This window comes from Trachinotus anak, unplaced genomic scaffold (genome assembly GCF_046630095.1).
Source record: "Trachinotus anak isolate AG129_WGS33_773 ecotype Australia unplaced genomic scaffold, CSIRO_AGI_Tana_v1 ptg000034l, whole genome shotgun sequence".
NCBI lineage: Eukaryota > Metazoa > Chordata > Actinopteri > Carangiformes > Carangidae > Trachinotus > Trachinotus anak.
The window spans coordinates 6,043,641-6,066,915 of NW_027273885.1; the positions used below are offsets into that span (position 1 = coordinate 6,043,641).

Genomic DNA, 23,275 nt, shown 5'->3' on the forward strand with positions numbered 1-23,275 from the left:
TTTAGAAGGGTGCACTGAACCTCTATGCAGGACACTGCTCAACACTCACAAAAGCTACTAAAGTGCCTTAAAGTGCCTTTATATGAAGGTGAATGCATCCATATGTCTGTCAGCACCCATTAAGAGAGCACTACTAGTCATGCTGATGTGAAAACATGTCTAAATGACTGTTCTTAATGTGTTTTTATTTATCACTTTATTTCCATGATGCACCCCTACTTTTCAGCCCCACTCTTAAAACTTCAGTTTATGTAAATTATTAAATCTCTACAACAAACTTCATCAGAATGATCTAAGTTGAAACATGTAGATACACTGTCCTTACTCCACCCTGCCTGTTACTGTGCAGTCACAGTAAATCAGCCCTAGTGCACACTTCTGTAACTCATTCATATGCTGTATGATGTATAAATGACACATCCAAATTATTGATATCCATTAAATTACATTTCTGTTATAGTGCTAGAACATTGCTTTTATCAGGACCCTGACATATACAGGGAACAGGTGTAGAGACAATGCATGTACAATATAATCTTATATGTAATCAGTGATAGCTTTTGTAAACTAGACAACAAAAGAATACATTTCTATTCTTCATTTGAAGGGAAACTTCAAATGAGACAAATTTAAATTATAATGTTAAAAATCATTGCTGCAGAGGCTGAGATATCCTGACTTTCTGTCACTCGTTTGTGTCAAGCTCGAAGAACACTGCCACAGGTGTTTTGTAATTATCGTGTAGTCTCCGGGCATCATCAGCGGTTATTTTTTCTTGCTTTCTATTTATTTTCAAAGCTCCTCCAGAGCAACAGAAAACTTTATATAACTGTTCTCAAACGGTGAGTAGAACCCCTCATGACTCGTAAACTGATCATGATATGTAAAATGAGTGGAGCTCTCCCTTTTTTCACCTCACCTCATAACAAAGAGTACTCTACAGTCTTCTTCTTGCAGCAAAGCTGAAGGCGCTTAACATTCAAGACTACATTTTGGTCATATAGGAGCCAAAATGACAGCAGTGTCACGTAACCTGTGGTGCTCCTGCAGAGGACAATGCTGACAGTGTTTCAGTAAATGATGCTGCAGCAGTTTTGTTCCTGGATCTCACAGATAGTGAAATCTGAGGAGGAGAGGAAGTGGAGAGAAGCTAGGAGCACTGGTGGGGATCTAGAGTATATACTGGAACAGCTCCCTCTCTTGGCGTGTCTCTACACAGCATTCTCAGATGTGATGAATCACTTGCAGGGCATTTTTTTGTTTTTTTCTTTTAGAAGAACTTACATATGGTGTAAGGGGACTATAAGCAGAATATGAAGGATGGTAGAATGTATCACAGCCTCTTATCTATCTTTGCTTTAATGACATGAAGCACATCACAACTAAGCTGCCACATAAAACCACTGCTCATGTGTGGAGTGTCTTTTGATGGAAGAGTTATATCCTACCTTTGAGGTTTCCATATCAGTTTCTTCCACTTCTTTTGCTTGGCCTATCAGTGAAGGCAGAGAAGAGTAAATGAGAGGTTTTGGTAAAATCTCTTCTTTATTTTTCATGAAGTGAAGTGACTGTCCTGATGACAGTCGGTGCTTACTAAAATGCATTAGCTTTGACGCCTCATGTCTGCTAGAGTTTCAGGACGCCTCTAAATTAAAGGAAAAAAAAAGAGAAAAGAAAAGCAAAAAAAAAAAAAAAAATCATAATAGACTGTACTCTTTGTTATTATCTATTATCACTGTCCCCCACAAAAGGTCAGAGCTTTTCATTTTTGTGTTTTCAGATTACCTTTTTTCATACTGCACAGTGAGAGCAGAGTTTTCTTTCAGACTGTCAGTCATCTCGGTATGGTCATTTTAGAGCACTCCTGTTCAAATGACAAGCCCTAATGCGGCTGTAAATATGTTCTGACATTTGCTGTTTGTTTTATCAATCCAGACAATTTAAAAACAGAAAAATAATTGTTTGAGACCAACATTTCACACAAAATTACAGTTGCAGGTGTATTTGTGTGTATTTGTGTGTACATGTATAAAGTAAAGCAATGGGTAATTGGGACTGCAGAGCACAGTCCTTTCACTATAGTCGCTGCTGCTGCCAGTGACTCAATACAGAGCGCCCACATGTACCATGAATCACTGTGATCACAGGCTCTCAACCACTCCTCCATCTATTCAATCAATTCATTTTTGCTGTGGCACCTGATAATACATTTGCCTCTCCAGTCAGAGCAATTTCTTCCCACTCTTTTACCCCTGACTGAGCTTCCCAGCACTCACTGAGATGTTTCTCTTGGCTGTGCAGCACCTTCTACAGATCTCATGCCTGTCAGATGGGCAATCGAGTTTAATATTTTCTCACTGAGAGAAACTCATTAGCTGATGTATTTCCTGTTGTGACTAAAGAACCTTTAGCTAATGCTACCGAATGTTGTTGCTTGACAGAGGCATAATAAATGCACAGTGTCTTCATCGTTCACGATGAGAAGATAAAAGTGGATGTGCAAAATTGACCCTGGACACTTTGCTCCATCGCAAATGCAGGATGCAGAGGAACAGAGAGAGCCCTGAGTGAGAATAATCTACGGCTCCTTTGTGAGCAGCTACTGGGGAAATCAATCATGTATGTGACGAAGGAAGGCAATTCAGAGGGGAGATTACAGATTACACCACTTGATTTATGAAACCTGAAAACAGATACCCCTCCCCCATATTAAAGATGGATATGTTTAAGTGAGGGAAGCTGTAGCAGAGAGTTTAATTTGACTGTTCTTTGGAGTTTAGTATTCTCAGCAGTTCTGCAGAGGTAAACCCCTCGATGGAACTGCAGTGTTCAGTAAAGAGCAGTCGTGTGAGTAATTTTTACATGAGAGATCCATCTACAACGTATTTAGGGTTTATTCCTGTGGACATACATCTGGATAAGAATGCTCATTTGCAGGGAAAAAAATGCATTAAATGTTGGCCTGCTGGGGCAGAGATAAAGACATTTAGTGTGAACAGCGGGATTGATCTGCTGATGAACATATGTGAATTACCCTGTGAGTCACCAGAGGCCCTGTGATTAGTCAGCAGTGAAGGACTGCTGAATGCAGACACATGGCCCACTCAGATGGATACAGTAGGGTGATGTGAAAAACCTGGATATACGTTTTGGCTGCTTCAGGCCTCCATAGCTCTACAGTGCCTGCCTCTTAATCCTTGCCCAAATACTGTAACTGTCCCAGTTGATTGTATTGAGTTGTACAATGGATTGAATAAAACGCAGCTTCATTATCTCAAATTCCCCATGAAACCAATACTCCACTATTGAGACAGCATATTAAGTGGGCTTTGGACAAACGACAAATGGATTGGTATCACTTTCAGCTCCAACTGTCTCTAAAAAGGGTGACTAAAACACAACGGCAGGTCTATATTTAGTTTTCATGGCATATGTGCATGGCATACTTCTTTGTGCAACTGCACAGTGAGGCAGATGTCTGCTCAGCATGAAAACAAGACCTTTCACAAAAACAGCAAGTGGGTGTGCCAGTGACAGACAGATTGTCTACAGACAGGGGTACTTAATGAATCACCTTCAGTGAGCGATGTCAACCGCTGGCCCAAAATACAGGCTGTGATTTAACAACTACTACACAGGTTCATTTTAGTTCAAACCTTAACAATAGCTTCATATTTTGTGTGTTTTTTTTTTCTTTGATTGAAATTGGATCACTTCTTAGCTTTCTGAGACAATTTCAGTCAGACCATGATCTAATGACCACAATTAATGAAAAAGGGATGAGCAACATAGAAAAATAATATCATCCCAGTATGTTGTAGCATTTTGCAGATATATTGATATTTGATAACATTTTTCAGCTCTGAAAAATCTGAACGATTCAAGTTTGAATTTATTTCAGTTGAATTTCCTCACAATAAAAGTGCTGTGGTCATAGTTTCAGTGTACCTACAATATCATTATTTTTACACAGTCAAATGTTTATATCAGTTAATAGCATTATGTTTTGCATTTTCATTTTCATGAAACCCAGCAGCTAACTTGGTAAATTTTTGTCCAAATCTTATTACTGTTTAGCTGTAGCATCAGGCAGAGATATTGTAATATTCTTGATGAAGAGTGAGAACATGAAGACCTTTCTAAAATGACAGCATATTCAGTAACAGCAGCTGGCATTCTGGGAGCATGTCAATATCAGTAATATCAATATGATCATATAAAGTGTCGTAATGACCACCTCTCTTCTGCAGCTTTGTCGATGGTGTGTGTTCTGATGTTTCATATCACACTGTCAATAATCATATATTGCAGACAGACAAATATTTACAAATTAATACAATTTTACAACTGCGGTGGCATAAAAAAAAAAATTATTCAAACTACACCTCACTGTATGAATGGCACAAGATGCTTGTATCATCATTTAAAGGTGTGGAGCAGAAGCCAAATTTTAAAGAGAATACACAGACTCTTTTTTTCCATTTAAGCAAATGAACTATTTTCTCATTTTCTTATAATCAAAATAACGAATCAAAATGCTCCTGAGTTACAAGCCCTTCTTTTGATACTTAATCATTTGTAATTCATTTAAGGACTAAAGAGAAAGTTATGTGAGGGTAACACACTATTAACTGCTGGAAGTATTTATGACAGAGAGCTAACCTAAAGCAGCTGCAGGACTGCCCCCGTGTCCCCCGTGGACGAGCACAGTAAATCTAACAGAACTGCCCTTAATGGACCTGAGGAGCAGAGATCACAGTGGACATTTAGCAGGCCCACAAGCCAGCTGGAAAACCCCTTCAACACAAATGTGTCTATGTGTGTACTGCAGAAAGAATGACATACACTCATTTCTTCCCTGCATTCATCGGGTTTAGGTAAGAGCATGTGTATATTAATCATTCTGACACATTCTACTATTTGAATAATTTGCTGACAAAAAGTTACTTTACTAGCCTGAACCAAATATGAGCCCCGCCCCATTTAGAAGTACAAAAATATTGCATACCTAATGCAGCTACAGAGGTGTATCGCAGCTTTTTTCATTGAATGGTAGTACACTGTGACTGTATCAATGTATGAAATATCTGCACATGCTTTGTTTTACATTAGTTTTAAATTGTAAAAAATGTTTGCCTAAATATTTCAATGCTAAATTGCTAAAAAAAAAAAAAGCTAAAAAAAAAAACCAAAACATTAATGTAATTGACATTTAAAAAGCTGCTGTGGACAGAGAGAAAGAGAGGGAGCAGATGCTTTTTCTCAGCAAAGGTCAAACAGAAATGGGTACAGCTGCAGAACAATACCAGGGTCGTCTACGTCACCTGATGAGAAACTACATTAGCACTTAATTCAGAAGATAACTGTGATGGTTATCAGCATTTAGACTAGTATATATATATATAAGGTGTAGTGGACATATTGTAGCAGTATATGTAAAAATAACCAGGATGGGGTTTGTTATAACAGGTGATATTAAATACAGAACAATATGCGAGTTTAATTTTTGACTGTAATTAAATCTTTGAGACCTAGCCTGTTTCAAATATTAATATAGGTTATTGATGCCATAGGTTACGTTTCATATTTATTTCCCGCACCTTAACCTGACTGCATGTCAGCTAATCCGCAGTCCGACCAAACTCAAGACTACACGACAGGAATGTAGAGCAGATAAAGAAAAGTAAGAGAAATCAGACCTGACCTTATGTTTGTGCATGGTGAACAGGGAGACACCATCCTGGCCTCTCTCCTGGCTCTCATGGCCTCTCTTCAATCACTGTCCCGCTGTTTCGTTGTCAGACTGTCACTTGTCCAGCATGGTTTGTCATCATCGCCAAGCCTCATAAAATCCCCCTTGTCCTCCTCTCTCACACAGCACATCCAAAAAAATCAGTCAGAGGAGAAACATTGTCACCAGCTCAGACACTGAAAGTTGCAAAGAGAGGTGATGCAGACAACAGTTGCGAATCTATACTGCCTGTTCAGAAGCCACAGGATGTCCAGGCTGACCAGATGCCACTATCCTGACACAAATCTGACTGAGCCTACAATTCCCCACAGCTTTTGTCAAACCACCATCTTTCCTCCCTTTAATTTAAAAACACAGCGAGTTTCAGTTTTCGGTCCAGGAGGTTGGCAGCCTTGCTTCCTATCGTATCACCTTAAATCTGCTTCGCTGAGCCATGCATGAGCAGTTGTACGAGGGAGGATGGGTCAAGGATGCGAGCGCTCTGATTGGCTGCCCGGCCATGGTGTGTGTGTGGGAAGGTCCCTTTGGTAGGCTCACTGAGAACGGCTATGCTCGATAAGGGTGGTCCTTCACCTCCTTTCCTGCTCTCCCTGCTTTATCAGCCTCCCTTCCCTTGCGCTGCTCTCCGACACTTTCTCCTTCTCTCCTCCTCCTCCTCCTCCTCCTCCTCCTCCTCCTCCTCCTCCTCCTCCTCCTCCTCCTCCTCTGTCTCCCTGTCTGTGCTACAAGCTGCAGGCATGCATCTGCGGTTTTTTACCAAAGCATCACAACGTCTTTGTGAGGAGCCGCATTAGTGGCACGGTAGCTGCAAGCACACAAATGCACACATTAATATGGGGAAGGGCTGGCAGCTACGTGATGAAGTCATCCTATCTTACAGACATAACACCCCGGCAAAGTCCGTGACCCAAATTCACCAAGCAACACACTTGCATCATTGTCATTGTCATTGTCATCATCATAACCATTTACTAAGCACTGATATTACTGTGTGCAGCTGGAATAACTACAGGACTCATTACCCTGAGGTACCACTAACAAATCAAGAACCAGATTAGACAGAAAACAACAGTGCTGCAGATGAAACCATGTTAGGCCAATAAAGAGAAACTACAACCTCATCAGCCATATAATATATGTAGATGAAGAAATTATTAGTGGAGCCACTACAACCAATATAACCTATGAAAAAATAAAAAATAAAATGAAATATACGAAAGTAGAACAATTATGTGGTAAAGTTTTCAATTTGAATTGATTGTTATGGATGATCAATAATGTTCTCACTTCAATATCTCTCTCACAACAAATCCGCTGTTGTCTAATTATTCTGGACTGTACTCACTTCTCCTTCCCGTGTTTGAAAGTCATCCGGAACAAGAAACTGGGATCTTGTCTATCTTTTGAGTATCGTTTACCCAATATGTCGGATCCACGCTTTTCTGAGGCTAAGTAAAGAGCGAGATCAGATTATGCTGACCTCCATCACTGGGAGCTCATGTCTCACACCACAGATGATGATCGATAATCCAACAACTGAGACAGCGCAGGAGCAATGCGGATGTTAGAGCGAAGACAGAAAAGACAGAAAGTACAAAGCTGGACTGTTGAGGAGAATCTCAGCAGCAGAGGTACCTGTATTCTAACAGTTATAATAAAGGACAAGATCAGTTACTGTCACATCATTCAACTCAACAGCCTCTCATTCTGTCTTCAATAGAATACATCAGAGTGTCTTTCCTTCTTCCACAGCACCTGACTTAAACTCCTCTTTACAACATGCAAAGTACAGAGTTTCCAAATGCACTTGCATCCTGCCCACTTTATTCAGCCAGAGGGCTTTTTGCATGCATTATTTACAGCTGGCTTTATAAAAAAACTATGTATTGATCTTGTGAAGTTTCTGTGACTCAAGACCACTTAGGAAATACCTGCAGTGGGGTTCCAAGGGATACAGAAACAAGAGATGTGCTTTGGGTGAAGGCAAGGCAGGGATGATTCAATATTCATTCAATAATTCATGTAATATCAATATCCTCCTATCAGACTAGATGTCCTGTATGATTTTAGTTATACAGGTCATAAATGTGCTTAAATACCTCTAAATAAATACCTCTACCTGCTTGGCCACTTTATGAACAACTCTAAATAATAACAACTAAAACACTAACTAAAAACTAATGCTGGACTGTGTCAGATTGGCTTTGGTCTTTCAAGTCATGCACATATCTTCTCATTTCAATGAAAAAAATCTTTGCTAAATGGTAGAATATAAAGTGCCCTGATCCCAAAAAAAGAAGCAGTTCCTCATTCTGACTGATTTATTATCAGACTAGTTAAAAAAACATTAGCAAGAGCACTATTTTTCATGTGTGACTAATGAAGCTAATCCTTTAAAAACTTAAAAAACTCAGAAGTGACAGCCCTGTTGGTTTTCGTTTTGTTCTACCCAGGGCAAAATATATACAGCAGAGGCACTATTTCAAATGCAAAGGAGCTGCTTTCTTGCTCGAAGGAGGAACATTCATATTACAGTCAGGCTGGGTTTGTTCTTCCAGAGTGCTGCATGGCCACATGTGTGAACTCTGCTTATACAGACAAACTTTCACATTTAGTAAAATCAGCAAAGTGCAAAAGCAGTTTAATCTTTAATTTAATAATCCATCTCTGCATTAGCACTCATAAATTATGCTTGGCATGTAAATGGTGACAAACAAAGCAATATCACTGGTCTAATGGCTGACTTTCTGTCACATATCACACTCAGCGACAGAAAACAAGCTCATTCTCCACCAGAAACAACACTCAAAAGGTCCAAGCACTGGCTTGAAAGACACTGAGTCAAACCAAAAATCTTGTCCACTCTGAGGAAATTATTACAAAGCAAAACTTGTGCCTGTTCTCCATCTAATAAGGCAATAGACAGAGACCTAACATTAGTTAGTACATATTATTGTAGACCATTTCTGAATGATGGCTGACCCCACCTGGATAAATGCTCACAGAAAACAGACACTGGGCTCAATAAACCATGGTGGTGTGTTGGAGTGCAGAGACTTCTAGTGGTGCAAACATGGTTCTTCCTGCTCCACACAGAGCTTGCATGACTAACCACTCAAAGCATAACAAACCAAACACACACATACCAGAGCGCACACACGAAAATACACCAGAATAACAGCGTCTCACTCAGCTCAGAAAATGTGCCAGACAAACACCACTTCTCCTGACTGACCACACAGTGCACGCACGCACGCACGCACGAACGCACGCACGCACGCACACACACACACACACCAAATAACAGAGCTTTCATGGTTATGGCTTAATAACAGGCTGTGAATATCACTTTTCACAGTTGAAATAATGCACACTACAGCAGTAAGTGCTGAGTTAGCACCACAGAAAAATTATACAATTCCACTTGTGTGCACATCAAGTAAAAACATGCAAACCCACATGTGCGAAATTAAGATCATTAGGTTAATGAATCCTTATTAAAACAAAGCAATGATGTAAATCCTTTATTTATTCACATAAATTCTGATCTATACTGTGCTAGTCATTAAAGAGGAGATGTAAATACATACAACCAGAGGAGCTGAGCTCGGACACAAGATATAATTTATGCATCATGGACTTAAACCTTTTGCATCAGGAAGACATCCTAAATGCTTTGTAAATTCAGTATGTATGAGTATGAAAGTAATATTTAACTGATGCAGTATTATATAAGTTCTCCTCCACCAAGTTAACCACCGAGGGCCAGCTATTCATTAAATTCCCTGCTCCAGTTCTCATGTGGCACACCACAGGCTAAAAACATCTTTACCTATCACTCACCTTTTCAGCCTGTGCCTTGAACCTTTTGGCTTCAGGACGTGCACAGTGTCTCTTGTGACAGCAAAGCCTTCACACCCTGAAGAACACAGTGTCTGGGCCCACAGTGTGTGTCCACACTGCTGACCTGCCACCGGCTGACCGGCTAAAAGACTAAAAGCTCTACAATGGCTTCCAGCTCACAAAGCCCTGTTTGTGTCTGATGTTGATGTTGTCCAATAAAAGCAAACAATGGCATTCCGTGGCTTGCAACTGTATTCACTGCTGGCCTCTCCAAATGTAAAGTGCATTCAGACACCTTGGTTGGCGGACAAAGCCGTGAATCTGTGTCACATGCAGGCAGGGGCATGTGGGGTGACAGCAGGGCCTGTCCCGCTGTATCTCTGCTCTATAAGCCCACCAACATATGATGCATGCTCGCACCTCTGTAGGTAAAGGAGGACGGTGTATAGTAGTCAGAAGGCAGACTTACCTGATTTTGTCGGCTGCACTGTCAGACCTGCACAGAGGAAGAGCGGAGAGAGCCATCAGTCATGGGGCACTGCAGCCACTGCCAGTGATTTCTCTTTTGTTTAGGTTCGGTTTTCCACTGCACTACTACTTCAGATACTACTAAAAGCTGTAATGGTAACACTTTAAACCTCCCAAACCTCATTTGGTTTTACTATAAACACACCATTATTGTTTTTATGTACTCTTTATTTGTTAAATTGCATTCCCTTACAGTTGTTATTCCTTTTCTTCCCTTTTCCTCTTTTATTCAGCTTTCCTCCCTCCTCTCCTTTCTTCCTCCCATTTTCTCCCCTTTTACTTTCTCCTATCAAATAGTTCTGCTGGATTCCTAATCTTGTGATTTATTATCTCCATTTTATAAAATTTCATTAATAGTGTTTTTCCTTTTGTTTCATTTTGGTGCCTAATCAGCGAATCTTAACATTCTAAAAAGATATTGATCAATTTGTTGAGAGAGTTGCTGTGGTTTTCTACCAAGTAATAATTGAAAAATAAATCTTAAGATTTAGGTGTGGGGCGGCACACCCTGGGCTGTCTTTGTGGAGTTTGCATGTTTCCCCATGTCTGCGTGGGTTCCCTCTGGGTACTCCGGCTTCCTCCCACAATCCAAAGACATGCACACTAGGTTGGTTGGTGACTCTTAATTGCCCATAGGTGTGAATGTGAGCATGAATGGCTGTTTGACTCTATACGTCAGCCCTGTGATAGACTGGCGACCTGTCCAGGGTGTACCCCGCCCTCGCCCAATGTCAGCTGGGATTGGCTCCAGACCCCCTCACGGCCCGATTTGGATAAGCAGTATGGATAATGGATGGATGGATGGATTTACATGTTTGACATTAACAATTTCAGAGAGAACTGAGGTTTTTAAGACTATAATTTTTAAAATCCAAAATTATATTGATATGATTTATTAAAGTCTGAACAGATGGTTGTTCTAAGTATTTAAACTTCTTTTGGACCCATTTAAAATTATATTATTAATAATAATTAGTATTCTTATATTATGATTTTGGGAATATCAAATACACCTTATTTATAAATGTTTGTTTATGTATAATTCTTAATAATTGTTTTAATCAATTTGCAAGTATTGAAGTAAGTAACTTATGATCTACATGTAAAGATATTATTGTACTCTGGAGCCATCACACTGCCTTCAAATAAAGTGGGAAAGAGTCATTCAAAACTAACAAACAAGCAAAAGCCAGAAGGAGGTACGATGGAACAAATACTGACAAACTAGAAAATTTCAGGAAAGACTTCACAGTGTTTTGGGTCAAAATGAAAGGAGCCCTTATGGATTTGAGTCGGGATGTCAAAGAACTTAAACAAGAACTGAAGTATATCAGATGAGGCAGAGGAGAGACGAGGTGTGTGTGAACAAAGAGGGACAATCCTGAGAGAGATAATGAGCTAGCTACTGAGAAACCAGAGACACGGCCAATAAGATGGACTATTAAGAGAGCACATCCCAACAAAATTCAATCAGGATAATCAATGTTTACAACACAGTATGACACACTCTTACGTAGCTGTTACAACGATATTGTTGTTACAAATATAATTCTAATTCATAACTCTTCTTATGAAGCGTCCATCACAGGTGTCGATAAAGTTAATGTATGCTTGATAACATTATATAACATAGCTTTAATTCATTAATTCATTACCTCACAGATGCATAACAGGAGGACCCATTTTTATAATTGTACATTATATATGTTAATAAACACTTTAAAATTTCCTTACATCTGTTAAAAGCTACAATGTAGTGTTTTATAGAGTGATGTGTTTATACCTGCTAATATAGCTGGTAAATGTGGGGGTTGCAGTAAAGTGTTGCATGCCTCAAACAGGCACCCTTGTACAAAATATTGCAGTTCCATTATTGCTATATAAATATACATTCTGTTCTATAAATGAACCCGGTGATGGCATGTCTCTCAATGTGTAATCCCGATTCACAACTCACAATCATGTGCTGCGTCATCTTCACTGATGAGTCATATTACACTGACTTGGCAAAGTCACGTTGTGATATTACATAACATTCTGCAGTTATAGCGGAGGATGCAAGTGAAAGAAAATGGCAGCAAATGAGAAAACTTGTCCTCATCTCTCCCCCTGAACCACTACGGATACCGAGATAATCTGGCAGAGGCAGCTAAAAAGAAAACAACAAAACAAGCTAGTGGCACATATTAGCCAACAGCCTGCTGTCACTTCCCCTGAAAATGCAGCTGCACACAGCACACTGAGCAATCTGTAGCTCACAAGGCAAACAGACAGATGCAGTGAGAGCAAAACCAGACTGACGGACATGGAGACGGCGAGACAGGCAGAGTTTTGGGAGATGCAGCAGTGCATCCTCCAGGCAGAAATGCTGCTGTTTTTTTTACCTGCAGAGGAGACATGACATTCCGTGCCCTCTAAAGCCGGCTACAGAACGCTGCTCTCCCTGCAGCTGCTGCAGATGCCCCTCACTAGCTATCACCAGCACAGCAAAGAGAAGAGCGGCCAGAAATCCCATAGGTTTGACAGGTACTGTTCCTAATTCGAGCGAGTGGAGGCACTGAGGGAGAGGAGTGCGCGGGAGGCAGAGCCAGAGAGAGGAACATGCAGGATAGAGAGAACGAGTAGAGGTGTAGTGAAAGATACACAGAGCTGAAGGCAAAGACAGCTCAGTGGGTGGTTATTATGAAGCCAGACAAAGAGGATCCCTGCACATTTTCTGGTTCAGAATTTTCATCAGAACCTCTCAGCATCATGTTATGGGTAAATTTGGTTTTACTATAAAATTCAGTTTAATGACAAAATCCGCAACAGTTTCTTCTCTGTGCAGCCAGACACTATTTAACTGTGGGAATAACCACTGGACTGCATTACAGTTTTGAATACACTATGTGATGTTTTGCTGATGATGATGCAGAGTAACCAGAGTAAAACAAGAACTCCTGGTATTTTCCTGTATTTTGACTTATGTTCTTTTTAAGAAGGCCTTAATTATCTGATATGACCCACAAATTGTCAATTTAAATACCTCTACCAACAGCTGAAACATGTTTAATTTGGCTGAGATTTAATCCAATAATCTGTTTAAAATTCTGGTTCTTTCCAAAATCATTGGACTGCATTTCTGTGCTGGTGGTAAAATCTGACATCTGGCGTCACAAAGTACCGTCTTGCTGGAAAACAAACACAAACTGACAATAAACACAGACAACAAAGGAGAATGAGTATGTTCTTTCTTTTTACTCTTCTTTCCCACCTTCCCAGCACTCTGAAAATGAGGCTGCAGTACACACCAGAAAACACACACCTGTGTCAGTGCGGTACTTGTCAGTGATTTGCTATTCACACTGTGTTGAATAATAGTATTTCAGACCAAAAAGACAGTGCGACATGAAAAGTTAAGTAATGCCGGTAGTTCAACTTTCCTGTTACATCCCGTTCTTAATCTCCTTGGAAGGCAAGAGGTTGCTCACTTGAATTTGCTCCTGGCTTCATGGCCATGGCACGATCCAGGCCAGCAGGCACACACATACGCTTAAACAGACACGTACACACACCTACACACACCTACACACCAGGTTCAGTAACTGATTTAATGTCCAGGTCCGTCACTGGTGCTCCTGTGACAGCGGCAACATATTCCAGAGCGATAAAGAGCTAATGATACTGCCTGTCTCTCAACTCAAACTGACCTACAGAGAAGCACACACAACAATCATTGCAGGGGTAATTACATGTGGCCATTTTTAGATGACTGTAAAATTGCCATATACCTGGAAAACATGAGAAATGACACCTCTATGCTCGTTAATGTCACATCAGAGACAATCAGGCATGTATAAATTTGTGGATACTTCAAGTTACCCATGAAAATCTAATTTTACAGAATGAATCCCCTTCCAAGTCAAATAATGTTAATGTCCTCATCAAAGGCCAAAATGAAACAGACAAAAACAGATCATAGCACAGCAATCCCTATGTCCATCACCACTATGGGTACCAGTATGGGGAGGAAGTGCCCTCTAGTGGACAATGCATGCAAGAAAAGAACAGATGTGACCAAAGACTATGGAAAACATTGTCAATTTGGGTTGATTATTCATCCAAGTAGCATGAATCTACCTTGTGACCTGATACAATAGATACTTTATCCTTCCTGGATTAAACTCTCTGACTTTGATTTAAACAAGATATTTAAATAAGCCACGCTTTGATTTGGAATGGGTTTTAAGGAAGAAAAAGAATGAGGCCCACATTCATACTGCTCACCTCTCCTCTCGGATTAATGGAGTCAAGAAGCGAGTGCTGTCGTCTTCATGGCTGCTCTGCTGGCTGCTCTGCTGGCTGCTCTGCTGGCTGCTGCATGGGGCACAGGAGAGAGGTCAGGGTTGTCAATCATTACAGTGTCCTTCTACTAAACAGCAATGGGAGGACATCCTGCATAGACATTTCTTTTTGTGTTATGTAAGGAAAGTCCTATTGTGAATTATCAAACCAGGGATATTCCCCATTTTAACTAATCTGAACAAGAGAAATTAAGTGAAAACATGAAGAAAGCAAAGTATAACATAAATAGACCTGAATATTCAAACTCCACAGTTCATTCTTGTCATCTGGCTTATTTCCAACTGTTTTACACAACATTATCTAAAACCCCCATAGGGCAAAAATGTCAGAGTTTCGGTCACAAATCTGCTGCTGCTGGGTCTAACATCAGCTGTCTAAGCTGCTGCAAATTAAATGTCAAAGATACAAAAGAACTGACAAATATATATATGTCAACTTCATCCTTTTGGATAGTGGGAGAGGTTCTGTCCTGTGCATGTACAAATGCGGTTATAACACTAGAGGGGGCTATATGACATAGGCTATCCAACATAAGCCTTCTGATAATAATTGAAGCTGGTTACAGATGTTACTAATTATTAATGTATATCAGTACTATCCAAACAATAATGCAGAGGCTTGATTACTTTGATTACTTTCCCATTTAACTGTCAATAGAGCAAAGTTGCACATTCAGTATGAATGATATCACACAGGCACAGTTTCCTTTTCTCCTCTGTATTTTTTGTTTGTTTGTTTCTGCAATGGATGATTGACCTATTTTTCCATCCTGCTTCCCGTCCATAGCTGACATTTAAGAATAAAGCTGGTCTGTTGGGAAAAGGCTTCATTAATTCATACTCAGCAGGGGGCCCTGGTCTGTTTCCTACAGCCGCTATGGGCTGTACAGAGCCTGAGGGGGACACTGGAATGGATGAAAATGCTGATTTTGGGAAGATGAGATTATTTTGGGATACTGCATTCTGAAAGTATTTTTGAAAGTTTAATACTTATCTCTTTCTTACTTATACCATACTCCATTCAGTTATACTACAGTATATACAGGGTACTACTGTAAACCAGTCACTTGTGTGGAGTACAGTAAAGATAAACTAAATAAGACTCCACCACCTTGAGGGAATTTTTCAATATAAGTTTGAGTATAAGACAAAGCAGAGTCAGTCTTTAAGTAAATTCAATTAAAGTTGAAGAGATGTATGTTTTTGTGAAACAAACAACAACACACAGTACCATTTGTACATTTCACCAGATATGACAGATAGATATGAAACTTATACGTTGACATAGTTAAAGCTGCTGCTCTTCACAGAATCAACATTTTTGTGGAATATCAGATCCACTCTGCCTCATGCCTTTGCCTCGTCTCTGTCTGCTGCAGGTGCAGTGTGTCTGCAAGCTGTTCTCTCAGAGGGAAGACATATGTGCTGTAAAAGCAGTTGGGTTTGTTCGTGTTATGCAAGTGTTTATACTTGTATCTCTGGCCTTTACAGCATGTTCATTCGAAGTCACAAGTACAGAAAGTTGACATGGCACAGGCCCTCAATGAATTATTCAGTACTCATACACAATTGATGGAATATGTACTTTGAACATGATAGCAAGGGGGTGCAACAAAAAAAAAGTAAATTTTAAGACAGTGATTGCAATGACAGTAAAACCACACAAAATGCATGTAATAATAATTATCATTATTTTTTCCAACATAGAGTGCACAACAGCTTCACACAGCAGCTAAATCAAGTATGATCTAAATCTGAATCATATATTTTAAGCATCTAAATATGTTAGCCCCATGGTCGTTAAATATTTGGCTGTCATTGTGTAAATACACTGTAAGTTGTAATTTCCTGTAGCTTAAAATGCAATAAGAACCAGAAACCATCTTGAGAGTTACCTCATTATTATTGTACCTTTTATTACTGTATTCATTGTTTGTGAGTCAGAATGATGCGGTTTAAACATCCAGTTATGCCAAAGGCCAATTTCCACATTCATGGAATATATATACTGTACACGCACAAACATATATACTGTTTACACACACAAACACACACACACACACACACACACACACACACACACACATATATATGTATGTATGTGAAGTTGTTGTTTGTTTGCTTAGACGAGGTAGAAGCAGTGAAGTGAAATATACTGCACCACTTCCTCAAAATAGCCCTCCTCTTATCAGACTGCAAAACAGCAGATTCCACAGTGTGTGCAAGCCTCCACTGTTCCCAGACAATCTTATACACACACACACACACACACACACACACACACACACACACACACACACACACACACACACACACACACACACACACACACCTCAAGTACACAAATCCTGTGCACCGCAAAGGTTAAGACAGGGAAAAAGGCAAAATTAAGATGTTACAGTCACTAATGTAACAAAATAACAAAGAGTCTTGTCAAGTGGTCATTGTACAGGACTAAGAACGTGTCACTCAGGCTCCACTTTGAGCTCAGAGCAGATTAAAATACAAAAACACTGAAATGTTCTCAGCCCGTTAAAAAAGCTTCATGGATTTAAAGCGTTCTGAGTGTAAAACTGCATCAGGTTCCACATCAGTGACGGAAAGGTGAATCTGCATTAGAAAGCCACACTGGACCAGCCAGACTTAAAGCAACTAACAGTGCTTTCCATCAATTCAGTTTTGACCATTTTTTTTAAAGACACACAATATCTATATCAGTTATAAATTGATGAAATGTTTTTGAATACTTACAGCATCTTTTACGTCTTTCATGATGAGAAATCCATGTCAACATTGCTCACACTGCACCAGACCACATTGACAAACCACAGGTATGTGGTTGGCTATAAATGCCCTGACATGTTTGTATATTAACTGGGGAAGTCACACTAGGTTTCCAACCACAAACCCACAGTAAGTACTTTTTCATTATTATCATTAACTAGAAACTTATTTGTCGTGTAATTCCTAAAACAGTTGGCTTAAACTTAAACTATACTTCAACACATTAAATCTCAAGAAATGTTCAGTGGGAAGTTAAAGGATTTCTTATTTCTCACATAAGTAATTGAGAAATTGTCAGAGTGCTGGGCAGCCATGAGTCTCACTCATTGTACAGGTAAAAGTCCAGTGTCTTGCTTAAGGAGTGGGATGAACAAAACTGCTACATTGCCATGAGACATGACACTGTAAAATTTAAGACAGTCACATTATTAAAACCCTGACATGGTCTTCCATTTGCTACTCTTGTTAAGACTCTAAAAATCACCTAAACCAGACCTAAAGTGCAGGAACAACTGTGTCTCGCGGAGGGGCTTCGTGGAACATTTGCATGTGGGGGGGCAATCGCTATCCTTAAAATGGCTAATTCCCAGCAAAGTAAACACCATTAAAATCCGTACAAGACTTATATTGACTCCGTGATGGTACAATCCAAATCTTCATTAAACCATTTTCAGTGTGTAGGTTGCTAGCTCAGAGGTTGTTGCTGTTTAAACAGGCCCGAAGTGGAAGGGCAGGAGAATGCCATGTGAGACACGTGGCCATGGACTAAGAGGTCGTCAGAGTGATTACAGTTCACCCTGAGTGGAACATGAACCTGAACACGAACATGAACATGAATGTCTGTCCTGAATTTCACTGCAATCCATCCAACAGCTGTCGAGATATTTCACTCGCAACCACAAATGTGAACCTCATGGTGTGGCCAGATGAAAAGTCAGGGGACGACCAAAATCATTAGGTTTTATCCTCTGGGCACCATGAATATTTGCACCAAGTTTCAAAGTAATTGTTCCAACAGTTGTTGAAATATTTGAGTTGGCACCAAAGTGCTGGACCATGATACTGACAGACCAACACTACCATCCCCAGAGCCACACCTTGCCAGCATTACTAAATATCATGGTTATTGTTGAATGCTTTTCACTTACATTTCCCTTTTGCAAAGCAAAGCATTACTGGAAGAAACTTATGGTGGCAACGCTGAGCCAGTGTTGCTTTGATTACGCCCGTTCCACTTTGTGTAGTAGTTTGAGGAACAAATTTGCAGGTTATGCAAAGTGCATTTTCTAGAAATTATTAAATATACAACAGTGAGTTCATATACCTAATTAGATAGTGGAGAGCCTGTGACAGCAGCAGCCACAGCTCCTGTATACTGATTACCTATGTACATGCTCACAGAAAATAATGCTCTATACACAGCTATAACACAGGGGCCAAAGTGCCTAAAAGGAAGAGGCCATGAGCTGCCGTTTTTAAAATCCTACTATTGTGGAGCAACTTGCCATTAAATGTTAGGTTGTCAAAAAAATGAAAAACCCAACAAAACTGCCCACAAGGCAGAAATAATTAACGGATGTGGGCAGCAATGCTGACTTGTAGAAAAACAATCTGTGAGGACGTGTTGTACAGCAGCACACTGTGTGCTCGCAACCTAACATGACAGCTTGTTCTGCCTCATCAATAATTAAGTGACAATAAACATTAAGGTTTGGATTATTTATGTCACTCCCACACAGTTTTAAGCCTGTAGAAATTTGTATATACTACATGTAGCCAGTAACAAGGAGGAGACTGAGGAGGGGCCATGTTCTCTTAATGCCACAGTGTGGTATTAAGGTGAGGAATGCATGTTGCAACAGTCCACATTGCAAATTGAAGCAGTGGAGCTTTACTCATGGGGCGCCTGATAATGGCAGCATTTCACATTGAAGGATGCTGCTGAGGCTACATGCACACATGCCTCTGGAGAGTTGGTGTCTTCAGCTAAGAGAAAGATAACACACTGATGGAGTGAGTAATGAACCTGTTTCTGTCTGCCATCTGTTACCAGTCACAACTTTCCTGTTAGGACACAGAGGAACAGAAGAAAAAAACACAAAGAGAAATATTTACCAGATATTAGTGTTCTTCTGGTAGAGCTATACTTGCTAATATATTGCGCAAAGATTACTTTAGTTCCCTGTCAAATCTCTTATGACTAATTAGAGTGGAGTGAGGCAAGCATGTTAAACACTAAAACTGGTGTACTGTATGAATTCTGCAAATGGAAGAAAATTTGCTTTGGTTGACTTGACCATGACTGCAACTCAGGGATGGTTAGCACATTACCTTATGGCACCAGACACTGCCCCCAAAATCGCAGGCATACCCACAAAGACACTTCACTTTGGAATTGATTCCCAGACACAAACACACACACGCACAAATGTAAATTTACTCTAATCTCTCCCCTTTGAGTTGCTTTCTAATACTAAAAAGAGTTCTACAAATGAATGAACCTAATAAAGTTCATTTGAAAGATTTCTTATTTGTAGGCCTTGACTGAAATTTAAGTTAACTTTTTTTAATATGTTACAATACTTTAACTTTGAAAGGGCTGATTTACTTTAATGACCCTATGACCTTTTCCCCATTGTGCAACCACCACATACCATATCTTAAATGTCTGTGGATCTCATGACCATGCATCCAAAAGCAAGAAAGCTATTGATTCTGTACACCCCCTGACCTTTCCTCTAGCACTGCTGACAGGCCATCCTTTTAAGTGACCCTACAGTATCTCCCGAGCCCTTTGTTTTAGATCATAATAGCGACTGTGTAGATTTGTGCTCAATCTGTGAACTCCGGTGACCCCAGGGCAGAGGTCTGCATTATGCTTGTTAACAAATGTAGCAATCTATAACAAATGACCTGAAAACCCATAACACACTGCAACAGAGACCAGAAAACTACACAGGGAAGTGCATCACATCCACATGGCTCACTCTACAACCATCAGTGCTGAATTGTTACAGGCAGATACTTGTAACAGTTTTACTAAATGAAAACGCTATTTTGTGCTTGAGATTTGGCACACGATTGCTGAGAGAAGCACCTGAAAAACCATCAGTGTAACTGCCTCTTATATTGTGTGTGGTCATTAAGCTGCTTGCTGCTGAACATGTATCCAATTCTGAAAGGTGATGAGAAACCTCAAGCTAAACAAAAGTCTAAATGTTCAATCCTCTAAAATACCTAAATTGAAAAGACAAAGCTTAACTCTCTTCAATTAGTGATTCACCACATTAGTGCAGGTAGCATGAGCCTTGAAGCAGCATGGAAGTATTAGGGAAGATGTGGGGAGAAGAAGGGAATGGGGAAAGATGAGTAGTGAGGGCCCATACCAACCTGCTCTCACTGCCTTGCTCCTTCTTCTCTCGGACCTTCAGCCACTTCCTCAACAGGAAACGTTTGCGGCGAGGTGAGGCGCTGGGTGTGGAGCATCTGGACCAGGAGGAGGGGGCATCTTCATCGCTGGAGGGTGTGATCTCGATGGAAGGCAGCTGGAGGTATTCCTTGGAGCCGGAGCGGGATCGGACTGTGAGGTGACTGTCGTTTAGCCGCGTTCTTTCGATCTCCCTCTCGCTGGGCACATTCCTCATACGGCGCATCTTGAAGCGTTTGCGGCGGAGAGTTGGGGTTGAGGAGCTGGATCGCACAGAGCCATCTGACACGGCGTTGCTTCCTCCGTCTGAGTATGCTGGAGCGTCTTTTGGGACGCTCACCTGGAGTGAAGGAGGTCTAAGAGTGTCACTCATAGTCCTGACTAGATCACTAAAAATCAAATGCAACCCCTAAAGAATTTCTTTTTTGAGATCCCTGGTTAAAGGAATTGCAGATTTCGCAATCCTGCAGCTTGAAGGGCTGTTAGCTACAGAAAAGTTGAGGCTTATATGCTGAACGGATGAGGCACAATTTAGATCCTTGAAAATCTTGACTTTGGTGGACCTCACACAGCCCCCTCAGTTCCTCTTGTTTATTTTAAAGCCCTGGCCACATGCCAGCCAATGGATTGAAAGACAGGCTGAGAAATCCTGATAGCAGATATCTGGGGCCTGACCAAGTCCTTCTGCTGCTCCTCAGCTGTTGGTTGATATGTATCAGTTCAGTGGCTGGCTGACAGACTGTGGAGAGCAGTCTTGTGGCAGTAAACTCAGTCTCTCAGGCTGGGGAGGAGAGGGCTGGATAAGATAACAATGGGGGCTTCTGTTCTGTGAGCAGCAGATGAAACATGTATAAGGCCTGTCAGGGACTGTAACACAACTCCTTTGCTGGTCCTCCCCAGGGACTGGCAGGCCAAGTTACACACACACTTACACATTGGCTTTGCTACAGTCCGAGCTGCCAAAGCTGTTACCTTAGCTGCTGTTGCTAATGCTAAAGAGGAAGGCACCAACTGTCAGCCCTTGAATATTAATGCTGATGCTGTGTAAAAGGCTGGGAGGTTGTTTGTTGTCACTTTGTGCTCATTTTGGCGTTGCTGCAGCAGAGGACGACACTGTCAGCCTTGGTTGTGCCCATGTCGAGGGTGAGGTCCTTCTTATGCCCCCGAGTGTCGCTGTCTCCAGGTGGTTACTGCCTACAGGTTAGAGGGAGGTGATAGGACTGCAAGGTACAGGCAAGGCTGAGGGCGATGATGACCAAGTTAAGCAGACACACACGCACACATGCAAACACACGCACACACACAGGCAGATCATCAGAAAAGCAAGCATGGCGCACAGGAAGACGCACAGACACAGGCAGACATCATGGTAGGCAGTCACAGGAAACAGGCAGTGCAAGAGATGCACAAACACACTCATACATGGTCACATTCTGATCTGCTAAACGTACACTGCCTATCCACCACCACCACCACCACCACCACGCACCAACACCTTTCTGTTGGTTGCTGTTTAGTCTATCACACACCTTTAAACGTTCTGTCAATGTCCACAAACAAATCAGCTGATAACAGATAAACCTCTATGGATCACTGCCAGTATACACAATGGATATCTGAGCGATGGCTAACTACTTAACTGGCTAAAGGGCAGCCAAGTGTGCACCAGAGTGACGGCACCTTCACAGATCAGGAAACAAAAGAGGCCACTCATCAAATGATCGACATAGACAGAGGTGCCTTGATGGTTTTGCTGAATAGGGGCCAAAACCACATCTGTCAGTTTTGCAGGTGCAACTGTCAAGCAAACAGGACAAAAACACAAAATGGGATATAGTACAAACCATCACAAAGCAGCACAAAGCAGTCAGAGTGGAAGTGTTAGCCTCAAAATACAGCAGGTACAAAGCCAATAGTAAACACAACCATCTGCGTTGTGCTCATAGCCTACGCCATTAGCATCACTAGAGTAATTGTTCTGCACATATGGCTTTCTCAGCTGGGCATCTGTGAGGTGAGACTCAAATAGCAGGGGTAACTGTTATACGCCTACTGAGACGGAAGAGAGAGCACGTCCTGATTGCACAGAAATATTATACCAGCTAATCGTACCAGTTATTGCAACGAACAATAATGAAAATATATTTCCGAAATAAATGAATCATTTAAAACCAGTTGATACAAAGTTATAGAACATTTATTTTGGGAGGAGCATATTGTATAGCACTATATTTATCATATGCATAGTATAACAGTATATTTTCAAATCTGGGCTAAAGTTTGAAACAGGATGTTCCAGAGTCAAAAAGCTCTAACAGAAAAGGACCTGTAATATGCTTTCGCTAGAAGCTGGTAAGGATTTAGCAAATCATGTGGAAGGGCTGTCTGATTGAATGTGGTCTTTCCTGTAAATCTAAATGTTGTTGTTGCTCTGTGTCATAGAGCTACACCACATTCAATAATCTCACCCAGAGGAAGTGAGAGCATAAAAAAGCCTGTTCCTAGATGGGACGAACGAGAAGAGGCCTGACTTTAGAGATGATCCAGAGACTTAATAGAAACTGAGCAACTAAAGAGATTAAAAAACTCACATCCTGA

At 40.8% G+C, this 23,275-nt stretch overlaps 1 protein-coding gene across 4 annotated transcripts in view; it reads right to left on the reverse strand.

Moving 5' to 3' along the window:
• gramd1bb (GRAM domain containing 1Bb) overlaps positions 1 to 23,275 on the reverse strand; it is a 100,204-nt gene that overhangs the window by 48,962 nt on the left and 27,967 nt on the right. For 3 of the 4 annotated variants that reach the window (XM_071472058.1, XM_071472060.1, XM_071472059.1), the window contains exons 2-4: positions 20,641 to 21,871; positions 14,390 to 14,479; positions 10,065 to 10,091 (exon numbers count right to left, since the gene is read on the reverse strand). In XM_071472058.1, the coding sequence (XP_071328159.1) occupies positions 10,065 to 10,091; positions 14,390 to 14,479; positions 20,641 to 21,050 (527 nt within the window). In that variant the 5' untranslated portion in view covers positions 21,051 to 21,871. The remainder of the gene's footprint in view (positions 1 to 10,064; positions 10,092 to 14,389; positions 14,480 to 20,640; positions 21,872 to 23,275) is intronic. The other variant, XM_071472061.1, reaches the window with a different exon arrangement.